The 19,449-nt window shown below is 56.6% G+C and overlaps 1 protein-coding gene across 1 annotated transcript; it reads left to right on the top strand.

The window, feature by feature from the left end:
- Positions 1-17,028: 17,028 nt before the first annotated feature.
- On the top strand, positions 17,029-19,049 carry TLX2 (T cell leukemia homeobox 2; the record flags this gene model as incomplete). The annotated part of the gene is made up of 3 exons (XM_081333311.1): positions 17,029-17,368; positions 18,279-18,516; positions 18,833-19,049. 3 exons carry the CDS (start codon positions 17,029-17,031, stop codon positions 19,047-19,049), a joined length of 795 nt encoding a protein of 264 aa, XP_081189437.1.
- Between the last annotated feature and the right edge of the window lie 400 nt (positions 19,050-19,449).

The following is a 19,449-nucleotide window of genomic DNA, read 5'->3' as shown; positions in this document are numbered from 1 at the left end:
ACAAACTCAGAGTGCTTGGCTGCGGTTAGGAGGGCACTGACTTTTCTCGCCTGCCCTATCTATGTTTCTTGGTAAAATACATGGGAAAATCCCATTGGAGGAAAATTCCACCTAGGGTTAGGGTTAGGTCTCCATGAACTCATAGAGTAAAATGGACATAATCAACAAACTCGGAGTTCTTGGGTATGGTTAGCAGGGCACTTACCTTTCTAGGCTGCCCTATCTATGTTTCCTGGTAAAATACATGGGAAAATCCCATTGGAGGAAAATTCCACTTAGGGTTAGGGTTAGGTCTCCATGAAGGCATAGAGCAAAATGGACATCGCGAACAAACTCAGAGTGCTTTGCTATGGCTAGAAGGGCACTGACTTTTCTAGCCTGGCCTATCTATGTTTTATGGTAAAATACATGGGAAAATCCCATTGGAGGAAAATTCCACTGAGGGTTAGGGTTAGGTCACCATGAGCCCGGGCAGGAAAATGGACATCGCCAACAAACTAGGAGTGCTTGGCTATGGTTAGGAGGGCACTACCTTTTCTTGCCGGGTCTATATATGTTTCCTGGTAAAGTACATGGGAAAATCCCATTGGAGGAAAATTCCTCTTAGGGTTAGGGTTAGGTCTCCATGAACTCATAGAGCAAAATGGACATAATCAACAAACTCGGAGTTCTTGGGTATGGTTAGCAGGGCACTTACCTTTCTAGGCTGCCCTATCTATGTTTCCTGTTAAAATTCATGGGAAAATCCCATTGGAGGAAAATTCCACTTAGGGTTAGGTGACAGTGAACTCATAGAGAAAAATGGACATCACCAACAAACTAGGAGTGCTTGGCTGCGGTTAGGAGGGCACTGACTTTTCTAGCCTGCCCTATCTATGTTTCCTGGTAAAATACATGGGAAAATCCCATTGGAGGAAAATTCCACTTAAGGTTAGGGTTAGGTCTCCATGAACGTCTAGAGAAAAATGGACATCACCAACAAACTCATTGTGCTTGGCTAGGGTTAGGAGGGCACTGACTTTTTTAGCCTGCCCAATCTATCTTTTTTTTTCCACACCGCAGCGGAGGCCTAAAGCAAATACGTTTTATAAAATCCAGATGAAGGCCTAGTACTGGGGAGACGGCCCCTGTGCCCACAGAGAGGGTTCATCCTGCCACCTTTGGCACACGTGCCATAGGCTCGCCGCCACGGTTCTGCACTGTCCACTGCCATAGAGAGGCTGGAGCCCTTCCCATCCTGCTGCTGTGGGGTGGAGGTTGAGGAATGACCACATGGACCTCTGAGATTGTGGCTGCTGCTTTACTTGAGGAGCTGCTCGGTTGCCTTAAAGGAAACTTTGGAGGCTTTGGGGTGCTCCAGGCTGAAGAGACTGCCTCCTGATTCTGCATTCTTGAGTAATTATCATCTGATCACCAACCTTCCCTTCTGGTGGCAGATCAGCTCCTCAGCAGGCTGCAGGGAGCAGATTAGCTGCCCTCTTCATCCAAGACACCATTGGTGGCTCTCCTGGGACTTGGATGGGGGACTGCACCTCTCTTTGGCCCTTTACACTACCAGCAGCTTCTGATGCTATCAAGGGTTTACTGGAATGCCAGCGCAGGTTGGGGGTCTAGGACTGTGGTGGCTCTTCACCTGACTCTGTGAATGGTTGCAGCGTGGAAGAGACTCGCCCAGGGGCTCCCCACTTAGAGCGGGCCACAGGTGTCAGTCTCCATCAGCATGAAGCTGCCGCAGGAGGTCACTCCTCAGTTAGGTCTGGAGCCGCGAGGCCTGTGGGCCTTCTCTCCTGGTGCTTGCATGGGAGACGGCAGCCTCCAGTTGACCCAAGCAAGGCAGGGGTGCTGCTTGTGCGCTGGGCTTCTCCTTGGGTGGCGGGGGGGGGGGGGGTGGTCCCTGCACTGGAAGGCACTAGGCATGCAGGAGAGGTTCGTAAGAGCAGCAAGAGGGCGGCAGGATAAATTTAAATCGAGAGGCAACTTTTGTTTTCTCCTCTTAAGAGAAAGCTTCAAAGCCTCTCTGCCCGTCTGCTCTGGTGGCCAAGGCCTCCGCCCCCCCCCCCGCAAGCTGTTTGAAAGGTCGGCTCCAGAAGGGGGAGCAAGCAAGCAAAGGCTGGGTGGCCGGTTGGGCACGGAGAGGGTCACCAGCTCACCCGCAGCACCTGCTCTCCTCCGCTCGGCCGGTGCGCGCGAGGCGGAAAGAATGGCCGAGGGCGCAGTTTCTCGGTAACGTCCGTCTTTGCCCAGCGGGCTTCCTCTGGCTGGTTTCGCCCGATGCGAAGGGCTTTCCGGGGCAGAGTGGCTGGCTTTCCGTGCCCCGGGCCGGACAGGGAGCGCTGCGACCGAGCCCCCGCGACGGCCCTTTTCGCCAGGCTCGGCGCACCGAGACTTGCCTTCTCGGCTCACTTGCCCATCGCCGCTAGCCCGCTGGTGCTCTGGACCGCCGGGGCCTCCTCGCTCACAATCCGCGCGCAACGGCTCTCCTGCCGCTCCCGCTCCAGCAGCGGCGGCGGCTCCCCATTCCCGAGCCCCACGCCTTCCCTTCCCTGCTGGCGGACCGGCTGCTTCCCCGAGCGGTCCTGGGAGGCCAGACTGCTGCACTTGGTCCGCCAGGCGGCCTCTCTCCGGACGAGCCCCAGCCAGGAACGAGGCCTGTTTCGCATTAGCCGGCCTGATCGAATCAGGGCCATTAGCGCGGCTCCAGGCGGCGCGCAGGTCTCGGGCGGCGGTGGATCCCGAAGGAAGGGCTGGAGCCGGCCTCGCGGCTCAGCGCCCGCCCGGCAATCCGACCTATCGAGGCTGCCGGCAGTGCCAGGGCTCGGCGTGTGTGTGTGTGGGGGGGGGGGGGGGCAGGCACCAGCGTTGCGGCTGGAGCCCTAACAGGCAGGGAAAGAATTGGAGGGGAAGATCCTGAGCCGTGTGTGCTTGGCGGCTTTCTGGTTTGGCGCAGTGCATGCCCAATACCTCCTGCTGAGGCTGCCCTCCCGTCCCTCCCTCGGAGCTGGCTGACAGGCGAGGCTGCTGCAGCCCCCAGCGGCCCTTTCAGAGCGAGCCGCTCCAGATGAGCTGTCATTCCTCTGCCCGGGACCGTCCCTGAGAAACTCATTAAACAGCTGCAGATGGAGGAGGCCGTCTTTAAGCAGAGGCTGAGCCGCAGCTGGGATTACTGCACCCCCACCAAGCCGCGTCCCCCAGCCTTGGGCTGCCCAGGAGAGAAAGGGGGGAAGCGCGGAAAGGCCAGGAAGAGCACAGAGCTTTCTCGGAAAAGCAGATGGGAGTTAAACCTGAATGGAGGCGGCCTTCTACCAGCCTTCAGCTGGCTGCCCCAGGGCGGCCCTCGGGGCCAGGAGGAAGCAGAGCCATCTCCAGAGCTCCTTCCTGACTCTTTCCTGCAGCTCTGGTGCCCTGAGTCCCAGCAGAGCAGCAGGGCCTGGGCCTCCCTGTGGCAGGCCTGCTGCCTCCAAATGATGGGTTGAAGTTGCCCGCCCTATGTGACCTCCCTCTTCCTCCCTACTGGTGGCTCTGGCTGCCCTCCCTGCCTGCCCTCCTGGCTCAGGGCTAAGGGCTCAGTGTGGGGGCAACTCCTCTGGAGGCCAGTGCCTGCCCTGGAAGAGGCCTGTGCGATGGAGCTCACCCAGCCGCACAGAAGGGGCAGGGGCTCCAGGAAGCAGGGGTCACCCTTTCTCAGGAAGGGACGGGCCAGCCAAGGGCAGGTGCCTGCTTCTTCCGCAGCCAAAGGGCACACCTGGATCGACTTGGGAGGGAGCCTTAAGAGGGCACCCTGGCCCTGAGGGAGACCTCTCCCCCTCCCCCCCATCCCCGCCTTGCACTCTGGAGAGTAGCTGGTTTGCAGGACGGTAGCTTGTACAGGTACCGGTAGTCCTCCACTTACGGCCACAACTGAGCCCAACATTTCTGTTGCTAAGCGAGACATTTGTTAAGTGAGTTTTGCCCCATTTTACGACCTTTCTTGCCCCAGCTGTTAAGTGAATCACTGCAATTGATAAATTAGTCACATGGTTGTTAAGTGAATCTGGCTTCCCCATTGACTTCGCTTGTCGGAAGGTTGATGAAAAGGGAACCACGTGACCCACGGGGTGCTGCGACCATCGTAAATAGGAGTCATTTGCCAATCACCCGAATTTTGATCATGTAACCGTGGGGATGCTGCAAAGGTCGGAACAGTAAAAAAAAATGGTCATGGGTCCCTTTTTTGAGTGCTGTTGTATCTTTGAATGGCCACTAAACAAATTGTCCTGAGTGGAGGAGTACTTGTGCTCATAAACACGGCCAGAGGGCAGGGAGGCAGGCAAGCAGGCGCCCCTCATCTGGAAGGCAGGGGCGGGGGAGGCCTCAACTCCGCCTCACTGCTGAAGCCAGGGGCCCTCCATCCGCCTCTCCCCTCCGCTCCAAGGTGGTGGGGGGGCACCGGTGGCTTCCTCTCCCCCTTGCCGGTGGGGGGGAGAAAGGCCACTTCCATTATTTGGATCCTGCTCAGCCCCCCCCCCCCAAAAGCCACGTCAAGCTTTTGGCTGGCTCTGACCGAAGCTCCAGGGTTTCTGGAGGGAGCTGCTGCTGCCAGACGCCCTTCCTCTGCACAATTTGGGGGCAGGTTTGGGGGGGAGTCCCCCATAGGTCATCGCAGTTTCTCTGAGAAGAAACTCCCTTCCTTGGGAAGGAGGAACCAATTGACAAGAAGAGAAACCCAAATAAGACCCACAAGCCTAGCAGTGCAGACAGGAGCTAGTAAAACCAGCAGCCACGGGGTGAGGGGAGGGGGTGGGGGGGAGTATTCATTGCCTGTAGTTAACCCAGAAAAGTGACCTAGGGGTCCATTGAGTCTGGGTTTGTTTTCTGTTTTCTTTTTAATTAATTTATTATTTTTAATTATAATTGTTATATTCTATTGATTTTTATTTTTTTCATTTTTCATTTTTGTCAGATGATATTCGTATTTATCCCAAATATGTTTAGACTCAGTTCCTGATCATTGGGAAGTTGGCTCTGAGCTGCCACTACTCTTTCTGTGAAGTAATCCTTCTCGAGCTTCTCTCCTGTCAGCCAGAGGCTATGCTTCCCCCCTCCCCGTTCTTCACTTTTGAAACTATTGTCTTATCCACATCCTTAATATATTTGAAGGTTTCCATCTGGTTCCCCCCTTTCCCTTCTGTCCGCCAGGCTGCGCATGTTCAGTCCCTCCAATGTCTCCTGATATGTTTCTTCCTTCAGACCTCACACCAGTCTCTGGACTTGCTCAGTCTTCTTTTAAGTGGGGGTCTCCAGAACTGGACACAGTGTTCCAAGTCCGGCCTGACTAAATGTCTATATAGCGGGATTGGGACCTCCTTTTTCCTTCTGGTGGCCCCTCTCATGATGCATCCCAGATTTTTTTTTTTTGCTTTCACCGCTGCCTGGCCATACTCATGTTGCACATGTGGCGGTCACCTGCTGTCAGCAGCCCGCGTGTCCTTTTCTTCTGCTGTTCCAGCCCTGAAACTGCCCCCCTCCCAACAGCAACGAGCCCGGCCGGAGGATTCTTCTCCCCTCAGCACGTGATCTTTCTTGCCTTTAAAAACATTGAACCAGAGTTTTCACATTTTTGACCAATTTCCCACCAATGCCAAATCATTTTGAATCTTACAAGTACCCTAGAAATGTCAACTCAATTGTACACCTTTGTGTCATCGGCAAAAAGACAAACCTTGCCTAGCAATTATTCTGTTGTATCACTTACAAACAGAACAGGACCTAGGACTGAGTCTTGTGATATATCACGTGTGACTAGTCTGTTCAGAAAGTTGCCATTAACAATCACACACTGGGATCTATCCCTGGGCCAACTTCCTGCCCACTGAACTTCTCCGTGGTTACGCCCTAGCCTGTACGACTTTTTATGGGTTCATTACGTGGGACTGTATCAAATGGTTTGCCAAAACTGGATAGGCTATGTTCACAGACCCACCTTTGTCTGGAAAATTTATGACATAGTTCAAAAAAAGTGAACCAAGTTAGTTTGACATGATCTTCCTTCAATAAAGCCCTGAGTCTGCTTCAGGTCCATCAAGCTGTGGGCTTTTAATTGTTCATTAATCTTTTTTTTCAGGAAGGATTCCATTATTTTCTCTACAACAGATGTTAAGCTCACTGGCCTATTCTTCCCAGTCTCTTCCCCAGCTACCTTCCTCTGGATGGGTACAATATATTCACAAGTCCCCGAGGACGTTCCCTTGGAGCGGATGCTTTCTGGGCCCTGCATTGCTGCGACAAGTGTGACCCTCCAACCTGCTTTTGTTAGTGGCATCTTCCTCCAAGAAGACTAATGAAGGGTCAAGCTGGCCACTCTCAACCTCCTCATTGCTCTCTGCCTAGCAGCCTACCTTGGTGTGGCAGACATTGCTTCTCCAGCCCTTCAGCCCCCTTTGCAAGCTGGTCCAAAGTCTCTGTTGGAAATCTAAACAGCAGTGAAAGAAACTGTGCAAGTTCTCCTGCTGGGGTCATTTCTTCCTCCGTTGGATGCTGCTCCTCTTCTTCCTTGAGAGGGTAAATAATGTCAAGGTAATGATTTAATAGCTAAACAGCTTATTTATTTATTTATTTATTTTATTTTAATTCCATTTATATCCTGCCCTTCTCCGAAGACTCAGGGCGGCTTACAAGCTTAGCAGTAGCCTTCATTCTATGTATATGCCTGCTTATTAGGGCTTTCACACACACCCCAAGCGGCATTATTACAAAGTCAGCTTAATTGCCCCCAACATTCTGGGTCCTCATTTTACCTACCTCGGAAGGATGGAAGGCTGAGTCAACCTTGAGCCTGGTGGGATGTGAACCTGCACTAATTGCAGGCAGCTGGTGTTACTTAAGGAGGCATTAGCCCACTGCTCCACCAAGGCTCTTTTATGTAATGATGTAATGGAATATAAGGTGGATGATGCAATGATAGGAATGACTCAGCAGGATCTGTGTCTCTTTAAGAGCCTGAGTATAAAAGGAAAGGCTTTTTTGCTGGAGTGTCACACTCTCCTCCATTTCCTGCTGTAACTGCTGTGTTTTGGAGTTTGCTGTATTACCACGTGTATGTATGTTGTTCCTGGTGTGTGATATTGTAGATAAACCACCATTTAATATAGACCACTGTTTACTGTATTTACTCTTGGGTTATCTCAGCGCAATAAGGCTATGCATACTCTGACAAATAAACAAAAGTATTCATTTAGATGGCTTGCTATAGCCAGGTTTCCCTCAATATAGGAATTGTTAGCATTTTTTATTTTGGTCATGACCGTGTTTTTTTTCCCTCCTCTGTTGCTAAGGCACCTAAAACATGGCTTTATTCCAGCTTTTAATAGATTCAGCCATTTTTTCCGCCTTCTGTGCCTTAGGAACACTAAGAGCTTGCTTGGCTTCCCTCTGTAGGTTCACCTGTAGGTACACCTCTCTATCAGTTACATTTCCGCTATTCTTATATCTGCTATATGCTGATTTTTTCTCTCCTTTACTACCTCACTACGTAGATCTGCTGTGAACCAGAGTGGGTTTCTCTTTCTTTTGCTTTCACTAATGCGCCTCACATAAAGACTAGTGGCCTCCAAGATTTTATCAGCAGCCATGGAGCACTGACTCCTCTCCCTTTTCTGTTTAGTCTGTATCCTGATACTCTTGTATCCCGATCACTGGTGTCCCTGAACCACGACTTTATAACCGCAACAAGATACAAGTTATACCTGTACATAAGAGCTGTTAGTTAACAAAGTTTGTTGCCCAAACTGCGAGCATTAGTACACAGGGTATGGCACATACTATCAAAACCTTGACTTTTCTTAACAGCGATCTTAATATTATTAACCACACAGACATTGATACTGGAAACACCAATAATGTTTTCAGACAATTTTAGCTTGCGGGGGGGGGGGGGCAGAAATGTTCTGAATCAGTTAACTCTCTGTTCCCGTTTCTCAGCCTAAATGCTTCTCCAGAAAACCCCTGAATTTAACGCTAAGTAGCCGGCTCCCTTTCTCTCCAGCAGAGAAGCCCATGCAGGAGCCGGTCAGCCACCTTCGGAGGCAGAAATTATTTCAGGTGGCTTAACTGAGCAGCTCCCCAAAACTAGCCCTGAGGAAGCTGAGCTGCCAGGTGGCTAAACTACGAGGGACTTCAGCTCCCGGAATACTCTGAGGGCTGCAAGTAAACTGCCCGGCCTGATTGGCAGAGCCTCCCTCAACAAGACCCGGGCGGGGCCGTGGAGAGCTTTGTCAGTCGTGACTGACATTGGGAAGAAGCAGGCTGGTGACCAGCGCAGAGCCAGAAACAGAATCCCCCCCCCCCACTATTCCCTACCAAAGATCTTCATGACTGAAGACCCCCTTTAAGCTCCACTTTGGACACTTCATGCCGCACACACGGAGGAGCGTTCCAGCAGCTCCCCCCTCCACTGGCTCGGCCATTCTCCGGTTGATGGCTCTTCCCCGGCCCGCCCAAAGATTCGGCCCTGTGTCATTGGGCAGGTCTGGTCTTGACTGCCAGAAGCAGAGGCCGGAAGAGGCCGGAAACGGCAATTTTTTTGGGGGAAGGAGGAGGCGCCATGCCAGGGGCCAGGCTTGCAGCGACCAGATGCCCCGAACAAGGCCCAGGGGCCCTTGGGCAGACCAGCCCCCCCCCTCGCCGGCTCGGGTTGTCCCGCCCCGCGGCGGCTCCAGCTGCCAGGGTACCCGCCGGGGGCGCACATTGCTGGGCGGGGGCGGGGGCGCAGGGCGCTTCCTGCAGTTACGAAGTGTCTGATTGAGGCAGGAGGCGCCAGCCGCTCCCTCGGGAGGGCAAGGACCCCGCACAGGGCCGGGCTAATGCAATCTGCGGCCGCCGCAATTCAATTAGCCTCGAATTAACCCAGCAGCAGCAGCAGCAGCAAAGCAGCGAAGCAGCGAGAGCCAAGGCGCCCAGCAACACGCTTGCCCGTGGGGAGGGAGGGAGGAAGGGGCGAGGAGATTCCCGGGGAAGGGGTGCTCTCTCGCCTCATTTCTGCGGCAAGAGAGCCCCGAAATTGGGAGCACCCTTGGACACGGCCGGACTGGGCCGAGAGAAAGTGGGCCGCACTGGCGCTTCCCTCCCCTGCCACGCCCGAACAGGCGACCGAGAGGTGCCCCTAAGGCCTCGGCGGGTTCGGTCGGGGAGTAGAGCCGGGGCAAGGCTGGTCCTTCTTCTGTCTGAGCCCCCACCCCCCTCATTGGGCCAATAAAGACCTCGCTATCCCCGGCAGAGGAGCTGACGGGGTCAGGCCGGACAGCCTCCCGGGGTTGGGCAGTTGCGGACTGCAGGTTCTCTGAAAGTCCGTCTCCCGGTTGCTCTCTCTTCGGAATAGGAGACAGGCTGACCCGGCTGCCTTCTCGGTGAGGCCCCGCGTACTTCGAGCTCTCCTGGGCCCGAAGGAACCTTCGCCCTCGCCTCCTGGGAGCGCAGGCTTGCGCCAGGCTTTGCTGGAGGAGAGCCTTGGCGAGCTCCGGGATCTCTCCCGGCAGGCGCCTACCACCCCACCCCGCACCCGCTCGCTCGCCGCTCGCCTTGGTCTGCGAGTCCAGGAGGCCGAATCCCGCCGCCGGCGCGTTGCTGGTTTCGGTGCCAGCCGCTCTCGCCCTCCTTCTCTACCACTCGAAAAGGGGAGGGCGGAGACGCGCCCTGGGGCCGATTCTGTTCCCGGCTTTTTGGCTTCCAGTTTGAGGCGCGTTGTTACTGCCCAGGCCGGGAGTCCTTGAAAGTTGCGCCCGCTAGCCGGCTTTCTTTCCCAGCTGCGCCCGAGAACTATTTTCATTTCTGTCCAGGGGATCCCTCGCTCCCTTGGCATAATACTCTGCTGCCGGGGCTGCGTTCCCACGATCCGTGAGGTTAGCTTGCGAGGATTTATCTCGCGAAATCCAGCTGTAGGTTTGGTAAGGTTGTGCGAACCAGAACAGGCTTATTTGCTTGCAATAGCCGCGAATATCTGTAACTCGGGTGTGGGATGAGGGTGAAGGTTCGTCTCCGAGCTTGTGGGTTGATTTCCGAACGTTTCGTTACCAGGCTGGGCAGCCTCTTCCGCGGAATTCAGGGGGTTGTCAGCGTCTTCTGGGGAAGGACGCAGAAACGGCCTTCCCTTGGCCCGGTGTTGCGCGGTCGCGGCCGAGCCGTCTGTCAGGGCTTTGTAAGGGAAACTCTGCTGTGGAGGAGGGAAAGGGGCCTTTTCTGGGCCCGAGTGGACGGTTGCCTCCTGTGGGGCAGAAGCCGGTGTCCCTGGACCCTCTCTTCCCTACCAGCCCTTCTCTTGAGCGGAAGGGTCCGTTCCTTGCAGGGCAGGCTCTGCGCAATTCTTAACCGGTTGTTCAACGGCACCCCAATCCCTCACCCCAGCCGTAGGGGAGCTCTCCCCTCGGCGACCACGGCCAAGAGAGGCGTCGCTCTCCGCCGCTTGGTTCGACGTGCTCAGGAACGAGGCGACCTCCCGAGCGTCCCGCCTGCTTCCAAGGGTCGAGCCCGAAGCCCCGGAAAGAACCTGCTCAGCTTCTCTTCTGGGGCGGAGCGAAAGTTCAAGGCGGGGAAGCTTAAATCCACTGAATTTTGCAGGGCCCCGTGTGGCTTCTGGTGCGCTCGCATCACCGAGTCAACCGTTGGCCTCGGAGAGGGGAACTCAGCCCCGCGACCCCGAAACTCGGCCTAGCTCCTCCCGGGGTTAAAATCGCAAAGCAGCCCGCGGGGAGGGGGGTGATTTTCGCGACCCGAGAAGCCGGTCCCCTATGCGGTTTTTCACCCCTGTAAGCAAAAGAAGGGCGCGGGGTATTTTCACGAGCGGAGGGCTCCGCCGCGGCTGCCTCTGTGGGCGGTCGACTGGGAGAGAGCAGCGGGGGAGGTTTACTATCCCCCCAAACTCCAAACCCCGGGAGCCTCCCCGCTGGCCGGGACTGCGGTTTCCTGACCAAGTGCTTCCAGTGGGACAGCTGGCAGCCGAAGAGGCCCCGGGACACCTGCAGATCACCGTCACCCGGTGAGCAGGTGCTCAGGGGCGCGTTTGTGCGATCCCCCGACCCCCTCCCGGCCGCCGCTCTCGCCGGTGGCCGTCACTCCCCTCGTCCGAGGGATGTTTGGGGAGCCCGTCTAAGGCCGCTCTCTGCACTGTGTCTTTGATCTCCGGTAAGACGGAGGTGGGGAGGCCTGGAACGCCTGCCGGTTACCGTTGCCGCTCTTCTTTTGAATAAAGCGGAGTGGAAGAAAAATTGTGGGGGGCCCTCGCCTCGCCGCTCAAGGCGGTTGTCCAAAGAACCCCCCCCCCACCTCCCAGTCCACGAGAAAAAACGGAGGCATCAATAAGAATATATGACAAGAAGATAAACGCACCTTTTCCGAAACAAGATTTTAGCTTGGATTTTAATTGCCTTTAGAAAAATAAGGGAACAAATACGATCCTTCGGTTTCAGTGATGAATATTTGCACCAAATATAAAACGATAAAGTCATAAAGATTCAGAAAACCTTACAAGAAAAAAAAAGTTCCACGATTGATTTAAGAGGGTTGAGAAAAGAGCCACTTCCGGCGGTAACTTTGGCAAACCTTCAAAGCAAACTGAAAGACTACAATAAACGTGCTCCCAAATGCTCACAGCCCGCAGATAACTGGCTTGCAAATTAATACAAGCTGGAAAGTGAATTGACCGGACCTGCTGTGGGCAGCAATGAGGAAAACCTTCACCCTTCGAACACCGGAGAAGACCAGCAGCTCCTCATATCATGGGCACGTGGTCAGGTAAAAAACGAAGAAAGGAGCTCAAATAAAATCAATCAAAATTCAAATGTTTTGTAATGTGCTGAAACACTGATTTCCCCCCCCCCCACTTTCACACACAGTCTTTCAACAGCCGGACTGCGGATATGGATTTGCCATTTGGGCGGCTGCCCTTGTCACACCAGCGAAAGGCCATTGCAAACTGCCCTGGATAAGAAGAAGTGCCCTGACAAGCAGCGATCTGCGGGTCCCGAGGGACAGCTGGGATGCGCCCGCTGGCACTTGCACCCACCGCAGCCTTCCTAGAGGCAGCACCGGCCAAACTGGCACACCCGACGGAGGCAGAGGCTTCGGGTGGCAGAGAGAGAGGAGAGGCCCTGGGCCGGCCCAAGGGGAGCGAGCCAGGCCTTTGGATAGTCAGTGGGTCTCTCTAGCAAAGCCACTCCCTGAGCTGCCTCCGGAGCACCAGCGTGCTCTGCGTCGTAAGGGAGACCGAGGCTGCTCCTGGAAGCAGACCCTGACCTGGAGGAGGAAGGGGGCGAGGAAACCAGCCAGTTGACTCCCTCATCTCAGCATGCCAAGCTGGGACTTTTCTCTGCCTCTTCCTGTGATGCTGCGATGCGGCTCTGACCCGGTCTTGCTCAGCTGGTGAGGATGATGATGATGATGAGGAGGAGGAGGAGGCCTGGGAACTGGGCTGGCGGAGAACAAATCTTTAGCCAGGGTTTTGCTGGGTTAAAGTCCTGTGGAGTCGCCCTTCAGCTCAGCGTCTCCCCTCCTTTTGGGCAAAGCCAGAAGCAGAAGCTGCTTACCTAAATCCTGGGCGATGAATACGGTAACTGGATAAGCAGGAACTGCCGCCAGAGGTGCCCTCCTCAGCAACTGGGATGCTACCCTTATCTTTGGGGAAGAGATTGGTTTTGCCCAGTGCTGCAGAGTCAAAAAAGGGTTCAACCAGAGAGCCATCTCCCCTTCCTCAAAGGAGGAAAGGTCTCCCACAGGGATGAGACCACCACCACGCTTCATTCTTTAGCTGGCTCTCCAACTCTTTGCCTTCCGGTGGGAGCTGCCTGGCCTGCCACAGAGTTGGGCCACCCTCCTGGCACTGAGGAGGCTGGAGAATTCAGACCAGCTTTCCCCCCCACACACACACACACTCCACACAATCCCCAAATGCAGTCTCCTGATGGAGGGGGGGGCTGCTGGCTCACCCATTTCCCCCTCTGTTTTACTCAGGGGAAACCTGTTGTTGGACACAGAGTTGCTTTCAGGCCCTGGACTGGGGAAAACAGCTGCGGTCCTTGTGAGGCTAGACTAGAGAGAGGAAGCTCTGCGCTGCAGCAGGCGAGGGAGCCGGGCACAGGCTGCCTTGCCACAGGCTTGACGCGACCGCTGCAGTGGGGAGCTGCAGCATCGGTGGTGGGGGAAACCAGACGCGGCCTTGCACGGATCTGGGTGAGAACTGAACGCTGCTCCAACCAGCGGCAGAAACTATTTCCTTAGTAAGGACTCTTCCGGTACTTGGGTGGGTTAGTTGCCGTTCTGCAAATCTCGTAAATGCTAATTTAGGAAACACAAAACCTGTTTCGGAATCACTGCTGGTTAGTGGATGGCCCCAAAGTGGGCGGTTTGCCCCACAGCCCCTCCCTCCCTCCTTTCTTTGCCCTTTTCGCTGCCCCGGACACTACTACGATGTCTGGACACTGGCCAGAAAGACCTAACTGACCTCCTTTCCAAAGGGACTGAAGGAAGCCACCCTCTGAAAGGAGGGGAAAAAGAAGGAAGTCGATAGAATGGATATAAGTAAGAAAAAGTTAACTGGGAATGTATAGCGGTATATAAATATTACATATTTATATACCGCTATATAAAGGACATAGTTTCTTATGTACCACGTGCAATGTTACCAATATGGATTGATCAGACAAAGATGTCTGCCAAAGATGATACACCACATTCAATGTTTTTAAACTTTTGTACTTAATAAAATAAGAAAGGAAGGAAGGAAGGAAGGAAGGAGGAAACACACAGGGCAAAAAGCAGCAGAACTCTGCTCCATTCATCATCCTGACTCTAATAAGAGGCCCTTGACGGCTGCCAGGCTCCCCCCTCCCTCCCCCCTCCCTCTTTCACCAGAAACAGGGCAGCCTTTCTCACCCCCTCGGCTTCCCCGGGCTTTCCCCCCAAGGGCCGCCCATCCGTCCAGGCCATCGCCTTGAGGAAGGAGGGCTTCACCCCCGGGGGGGGGGGCAGAGGCACTGCTAAATGCCAGGCAGCTGAAGACTGGCAGGAAGAAGCCGTCCTCGCCCTTCCTGTGGCGCCCTTTAAACACCAGGCCAGCTTCCAAGGCTGTTTTCCCAAAGGAGCTGGGCCAAGGGTGGGAGAAGGCGGGCATCCGGGGCCCACTGGAGTCCCAAAGAGCCACGAAACCTCCGAAACAGTCTTGGCCTGCCCTGGAAGGGGCGGGGCGGGGGGCTGCTTTTCCCTCTGCTTTTCGTGACTCCCTTGCTGATCTGCAGGGAGAACCGCGGCAAAGCGCGCCTTCCCGAATTGTCTTCCTGCTGACACTCCTTCTTCCGCCTTGCTCTGGGGTGCGGGGGATGAATGCTGATTAACCCCCGTCAATTGCAAACCAACAGCCACAGACTTGCCCTTTTTGTACTAGTGACTCCCCCCACCCCCAGGAAGACTGTTGGTTACATACCTCATCTTCCTGCCTACCTTACCTGTCTCGTGAGGAGCAGACAAGGTCGCCAAACAGGAACGGGCCGAAACAGGAACAGGAACCTTTCCCTTAGCGCAAACCCCTGAGGGAAGGGCAGGAGCTGGGCCAGGCTGCATCAGCCCCAAACGTTCCCCCCCCTCTGGCCCTCCCTGGATTTTTTCCGGAGCCCCTTCCCTGCGCCAGCCGTTCCCTCCAAGCAGGCGTGGACCCGAGACTTTGTGCGGCGTTGATGGCCGCTACTGAAAGGAGCCTCCCTCTTTCCCGACTGCCCGAGGGTCGCTCTAGAAAGGCACGGGGAGCGCAGCCAGGGCGCACGGGGCAGGCTCTTGGCTGCTTCTCCTAGCAAACCCGCTGGACGAAAAGACCGGCCCCCACCTGTTCACACTGGGCTGCAGCAGCCGCTGCGATTGTAATTATTTGCGGTTATTCTGCAGTTAGATTCACAGTCTAAGACTGGTGGAAACCTAGCAAGTCAAGTCCCAAACAAGGACCTAAGGTACTCATAGACAATTCCAGGCGGGGTGGGTTATTTTTTGTAAAATATTAGTTTTGTAAAATTATTTTGATAATTTCACTATTTCCAAATAGCGAGGAAGTCCTTTAATTATGACTTCGAGGGCTCCAATCAAGATTAGTCTAACAACGGATTTATTTTTATTATTATTTTCATTATTACTGATTACTTATTCCGTATTTTACCCGCACTATTGTAAACTGCTTCAACATTTACACAAATGACAAACTCAGAGCCGCGATGCCTACCGGGGGCTTCTCTGGCTGTGCCCGCTTGTTCCGAAGGGGTCCGTGGGGGTTCTCTGCCATCCAGGGTCATGGCTGTCCCAAGGTGGCTTTTTCAAGAGGCAACTGGACTTTGTTCTTCCTTGAAGACGTTTCGCTTCTCATTCAAGAAGCTTCTTCAGTTTGCCCCTTTCCTTGGGGCCTCTCCGGCCGCTCAAGGGTCAAGTGCGCGTTTCTGTAGCGACTTGAGGACCCGGGTTTCTAAGGCGGGCAGCTCATCCGACCGCGAAGAGTTCCGAATGACCCTTTGGGGCCTCTCATTTCACACCTCGCGCCGTTTCGTTGCTGCTGTCCTGATCCTAATGTTTATTCCAAGGTAAAAAACAGTTTCGGATGTTGAACCGGTCAGGAAGCTCATAGCCGATTCGGACCCGCCCAGCAGCCAGCCGCTGGTTGTTCCGTTTTGTTTTGCAAGGAAAAGAGATTTCAGGCTGCTGAAAACAAAGGTGGGGTCCGAATACAAGGAGCCTGCTGGACGGACAGGTGGCCGAGGCGTCTCGATCCTGCTCCACGCTCACCTCCTCCGAGGTTTCGCGGTTTCTAACGCGGAATTTTCTCTCTCCGCACGCGAAGCGGTCGAGAGGGCGGCGAGGGGCTCCTCCTGGCCGTTTCCGCTCCACGGAGGGGGAACCAGGCTCATTAAGGGCCCGAGGTGACCACAGGGAAGGGGAACGGGGCTGACGTTCCTCCTGCGCTGAAACTACTTCGTCGACAACGGAGAGGGCGAATCTGGCTTGCACTGGGTTGGGGAGAACAGGGGAGAGCTTCCTCTAACGCCCGGCCATCACCAGCCTCTTAAAACCGCTGACTCCCGGCTCTGCACTGGGCCTCCAGGTAGGGCGCCAGGGGACACCCCCGGAGCAACAGGGAGCAAAGGCAGCCGCCGCCAGGACTCGTGACCGGGGCTTTGGGGATCGGGCGCAGATGAGCGGGCGGGGGGAAGGGGGGGAGGAAGTCTTCGCTCCGTCTCCCGGCCCTGACTCGGGAGCTCCCTCTGAAAGGGGAACCTGTCCGTAGCTGGATGGGGGCAGCCGATCCGGGCTGCAAGCGAAGGCGGCTGGCCGACAGGCTTCCCTTCACTGGAAAGAAAAACGACCATTGACCTCCGCGACAAGACAGCTGCTAATCCGGGCGCTGGAACAAGGCAGGAAAGAGCCGGCGGGGCTGGAGAGTGGCCGAGGCTAGGTTTCCCCAGCCCCACGTCCGAGGGAAAAGGGGCTGTCCGGATGGAGCTGCAGGGGGAACTGAGGAGAGGAGGCTGAGAAAGTGAGAATCCCCTCCTCGGCTCCCCTCATTCGGGGGTGGGGGAGTGGGGGGTGGCGCACGTAGGCGGAGAAAACCGAGGTACGGGCGGTTTCTCCTGGAATTGACACGCGACCCGCCCCCACCCCCTGGCAATGGCCTGTCAATCAGTGCTAGCGGCCACCAATCAGAGGGCTGAAGCCAGGGGATTTTGGCAGGCGGAGATGGCTTCTCAAAGAAAAACGCCTGCAGCGCCGGGCCCCCCCTGCGATCTTCCGCAGCGCTCAGACGCCGAGGGAGGCGACCGAATGCCCGTCTTCTCGGGAGCACCCGGTGCCTTTGTGTCGGTCCGAGTGGCCCTCCGACGGGTCCCCTGCAGGCCCCAGACCGAAGCGCGATGTTGCCTTCCAGAAACTTGGGGCGGTCTCGCTCCGGGCGTGGCGCCCGGGAAACGGTGCGCCTAAGCTCAGAACAGGGTAGCCGGAGGGCGGTTGGGGAGAGCCGCGCCAGCTGCTGAGAGTGGAATGGAAGGCCCGGGGCTGGAGCCGGGCCCTGCACCGCCGCAGCCCCCCGAGCCCATTCGCTTCGGTATCGATCAGATTTTGGGCTGCCCTCCGCAGCAGAGCGGCGTCGGCGAAACAGCAGCCGACCTCCAAAGCAGCGGCTACGAGGCGGATTATGCCCCCGCGTGCTCCCTCGGGGCGTACGGCCTCCCGGAGGCCTCGGCCGGCAACGGCGGGGTGATCCGAGTGCCCGCGCACCGTCCGATTCCCTCCGTGGCCGTCCATTCTCGGCCATCAGGAGCCAGCCTCGCCTTCCCTTGGATGGACCACAGCAGGCGACTGGCCAAGGACCGGATGGCAGGTGAGCGGCGTTCGCGGCTCGGAGCCCCTCAGGAGGCGAGATGGCCTGGCCCCACCCGCTTCGGCCAAAGCGGGGCTCAACTGTACAGGAACGCTCGGCAAATGTGGGGAGCGCGGCGCGTCCTGCGGGTCCCAGTAGAACCCGGGACAAGCAGGCTGATTCCCAGGCCTGGGGGTGGGGGTGGGACGGGCGGAGGAGTGAAACCCCGGCCCTTCGAACACGGGCCCGGAGGACTTCCTAAGAGAGCCGACGCGTGAACGCTCGCCTTCGCCAGCCGCGGAGTACCGCGGAGGGGAAACGGCCAGGCTGAACAAAGCCTTTTCATACAGAGCAGAAAATCAGGAACTTTTCCCCGAAGCTGCCCTAGAAAGAAACCAGTTTGGGGAGGGGCGAGGGCAGAGGTGACTGGTCATCGGGAAGCGGCACCGAGGAAGCTGCTTTTGAGAGGGTTGGGAGGAACCAGAACGGCTTTCTTGGGGCGGGGGAAGCGCGCATTTCTATCCGGCTCCAACTAGTCTTTGCAAAGCAGGCTTGCATTGGGGTGGGGGACGCTGGGGCGGCGCTTGGCTCATCCTGGCTCTCCAGGCTCCTGGCTCCGGCAGAAAAGTGGGGTTCTTTGAGCCCCCCCCGGAAGAGTCCCAAGCACCACCAATCTAGGGAGCCCAGCGGCGGTCTCTTTGCGTTGTGGATGGCGTAGCTGAATCGCTGACCGAGCAAGTCCGACCGCCGCGATCGCTCTCACCGCCCCCTCCGGTAGGGAGACCACCCGCCCTTCTCTCGTTCTCGGGGACTGACGGAATATCGTGGGGCGCGTCCTGGGGAGGATCCCGGAAGCTGAAGTCTCCGTAGCTACACGATCTGCTTCGGGTTCCGAATCCTCAGGATTTCCGCTCTCTTGGTCTGCCCGTAGCCGCGTTGCCGCCCTTCTCCGTGGCCAGGCGGGTCGGCCACCCGTATCAGAATCGCACTCCGCCCAAACGCAAGAAGCCGCGCACGTCCTTCTCCCGAGCGCAGATTTGCGAACTAGAGAAGCGGTTCCACCGGCAGAAATATTTAGCGTCCGCAGAGCGAGCCACCCTAGCCAAAGCGCTCAAGATGACCGACGGCCAAGTGAAGACGTGGTTCCAGAACCGCCGCACAAAATGGAGGTACCGGGGCGGCGGAAGGGGCTGCGCGGAAGGCGGCGGGGGATGGGCTGCGGGGCCTCTCCCTCTGCCAGGGGCTACGGTCGGATGGCTGCATAGAGCGCTTCTCTTCCAGCGACCGAGCCGGGAGGGGCTAAGTTCGGAAAGGGAGGCGCCGATGCTCCAAGCACCCGCAGAGGGTTTGGGGTAACGGGCCGGTGGCGGGCGTAGCGGGAATTCATGTTCAGAGTTCTCTTCCCCTTACCGGTTCCAAGGAGCCAACCGGGCGTCGTGTCATCCATGCTTTCAGCCACTGACGCCGTTCCGGTCTCTCCAACAGGCGACAGACTGCGGAGGACCGCGAAGCGGAGCGCCAGCAGGCCAGCCGGTTGATGCTGCAGCTCCAGCCAGACGCCTTTCCGAAGAGTCTGGGGCAGCCGCTGCAGCAGGACCCCCTCTGTTTGCACAACGCCTCGCTCTTCGCCCTGCAGAACCTGCAGCCCTGGGCAGAGAACCACGAGGTCACCTCGGTCTCGGGAGCCGCCAGCCTGGTGTGAGCAGAGCCATGCACAGACCTAGGGGCGGCTTCGCGGGCTGCCAGGGGCATCCTGCACTTCCGAGTGGATTCATCAGGGCGTCTCCCGAGCCCTCCGCCCATCAGAAAAAGCCCCAGACTCCAGGGGGCAAGTGGCCCGGTTAGGGGCAGCCGGGCTCTAGCTGGCCTTGCGTGCTTGCAGACCGCACCCACAGGAAACACGGGGCTTAGAGAGTGTTCCATTTGAATGCCTTGGGTCGTGAGTGGGGAACGGGACATCCCTCTCTCCCCTCTGAAAGCCGGCCTCCTCGCCAAAGCGAGCCGTTCTTCCCGTGGAACCTGCCCAGGTAGCCAGATGAAGATTAGCGAGATCTTTGGATCGGCGCTAGCTCGCAAAATGACTGCGCAGGAGGCAGAGGCGA

The sequence above is a fragment of the Vipera berus genome (assembly GCF_964194415.1).
Source record: "Vipera berus genome assembly, chromosome: 7".
NCBI classification, from domain to species: Eukaryota; Metazoa; Chordata; class Lepidosauria; order Squamata; family Viperidae; genus Vipera; species Vipera berus.
This window is presented reverse-complemented; position numbering and strand designations above follow the sequence as displayed.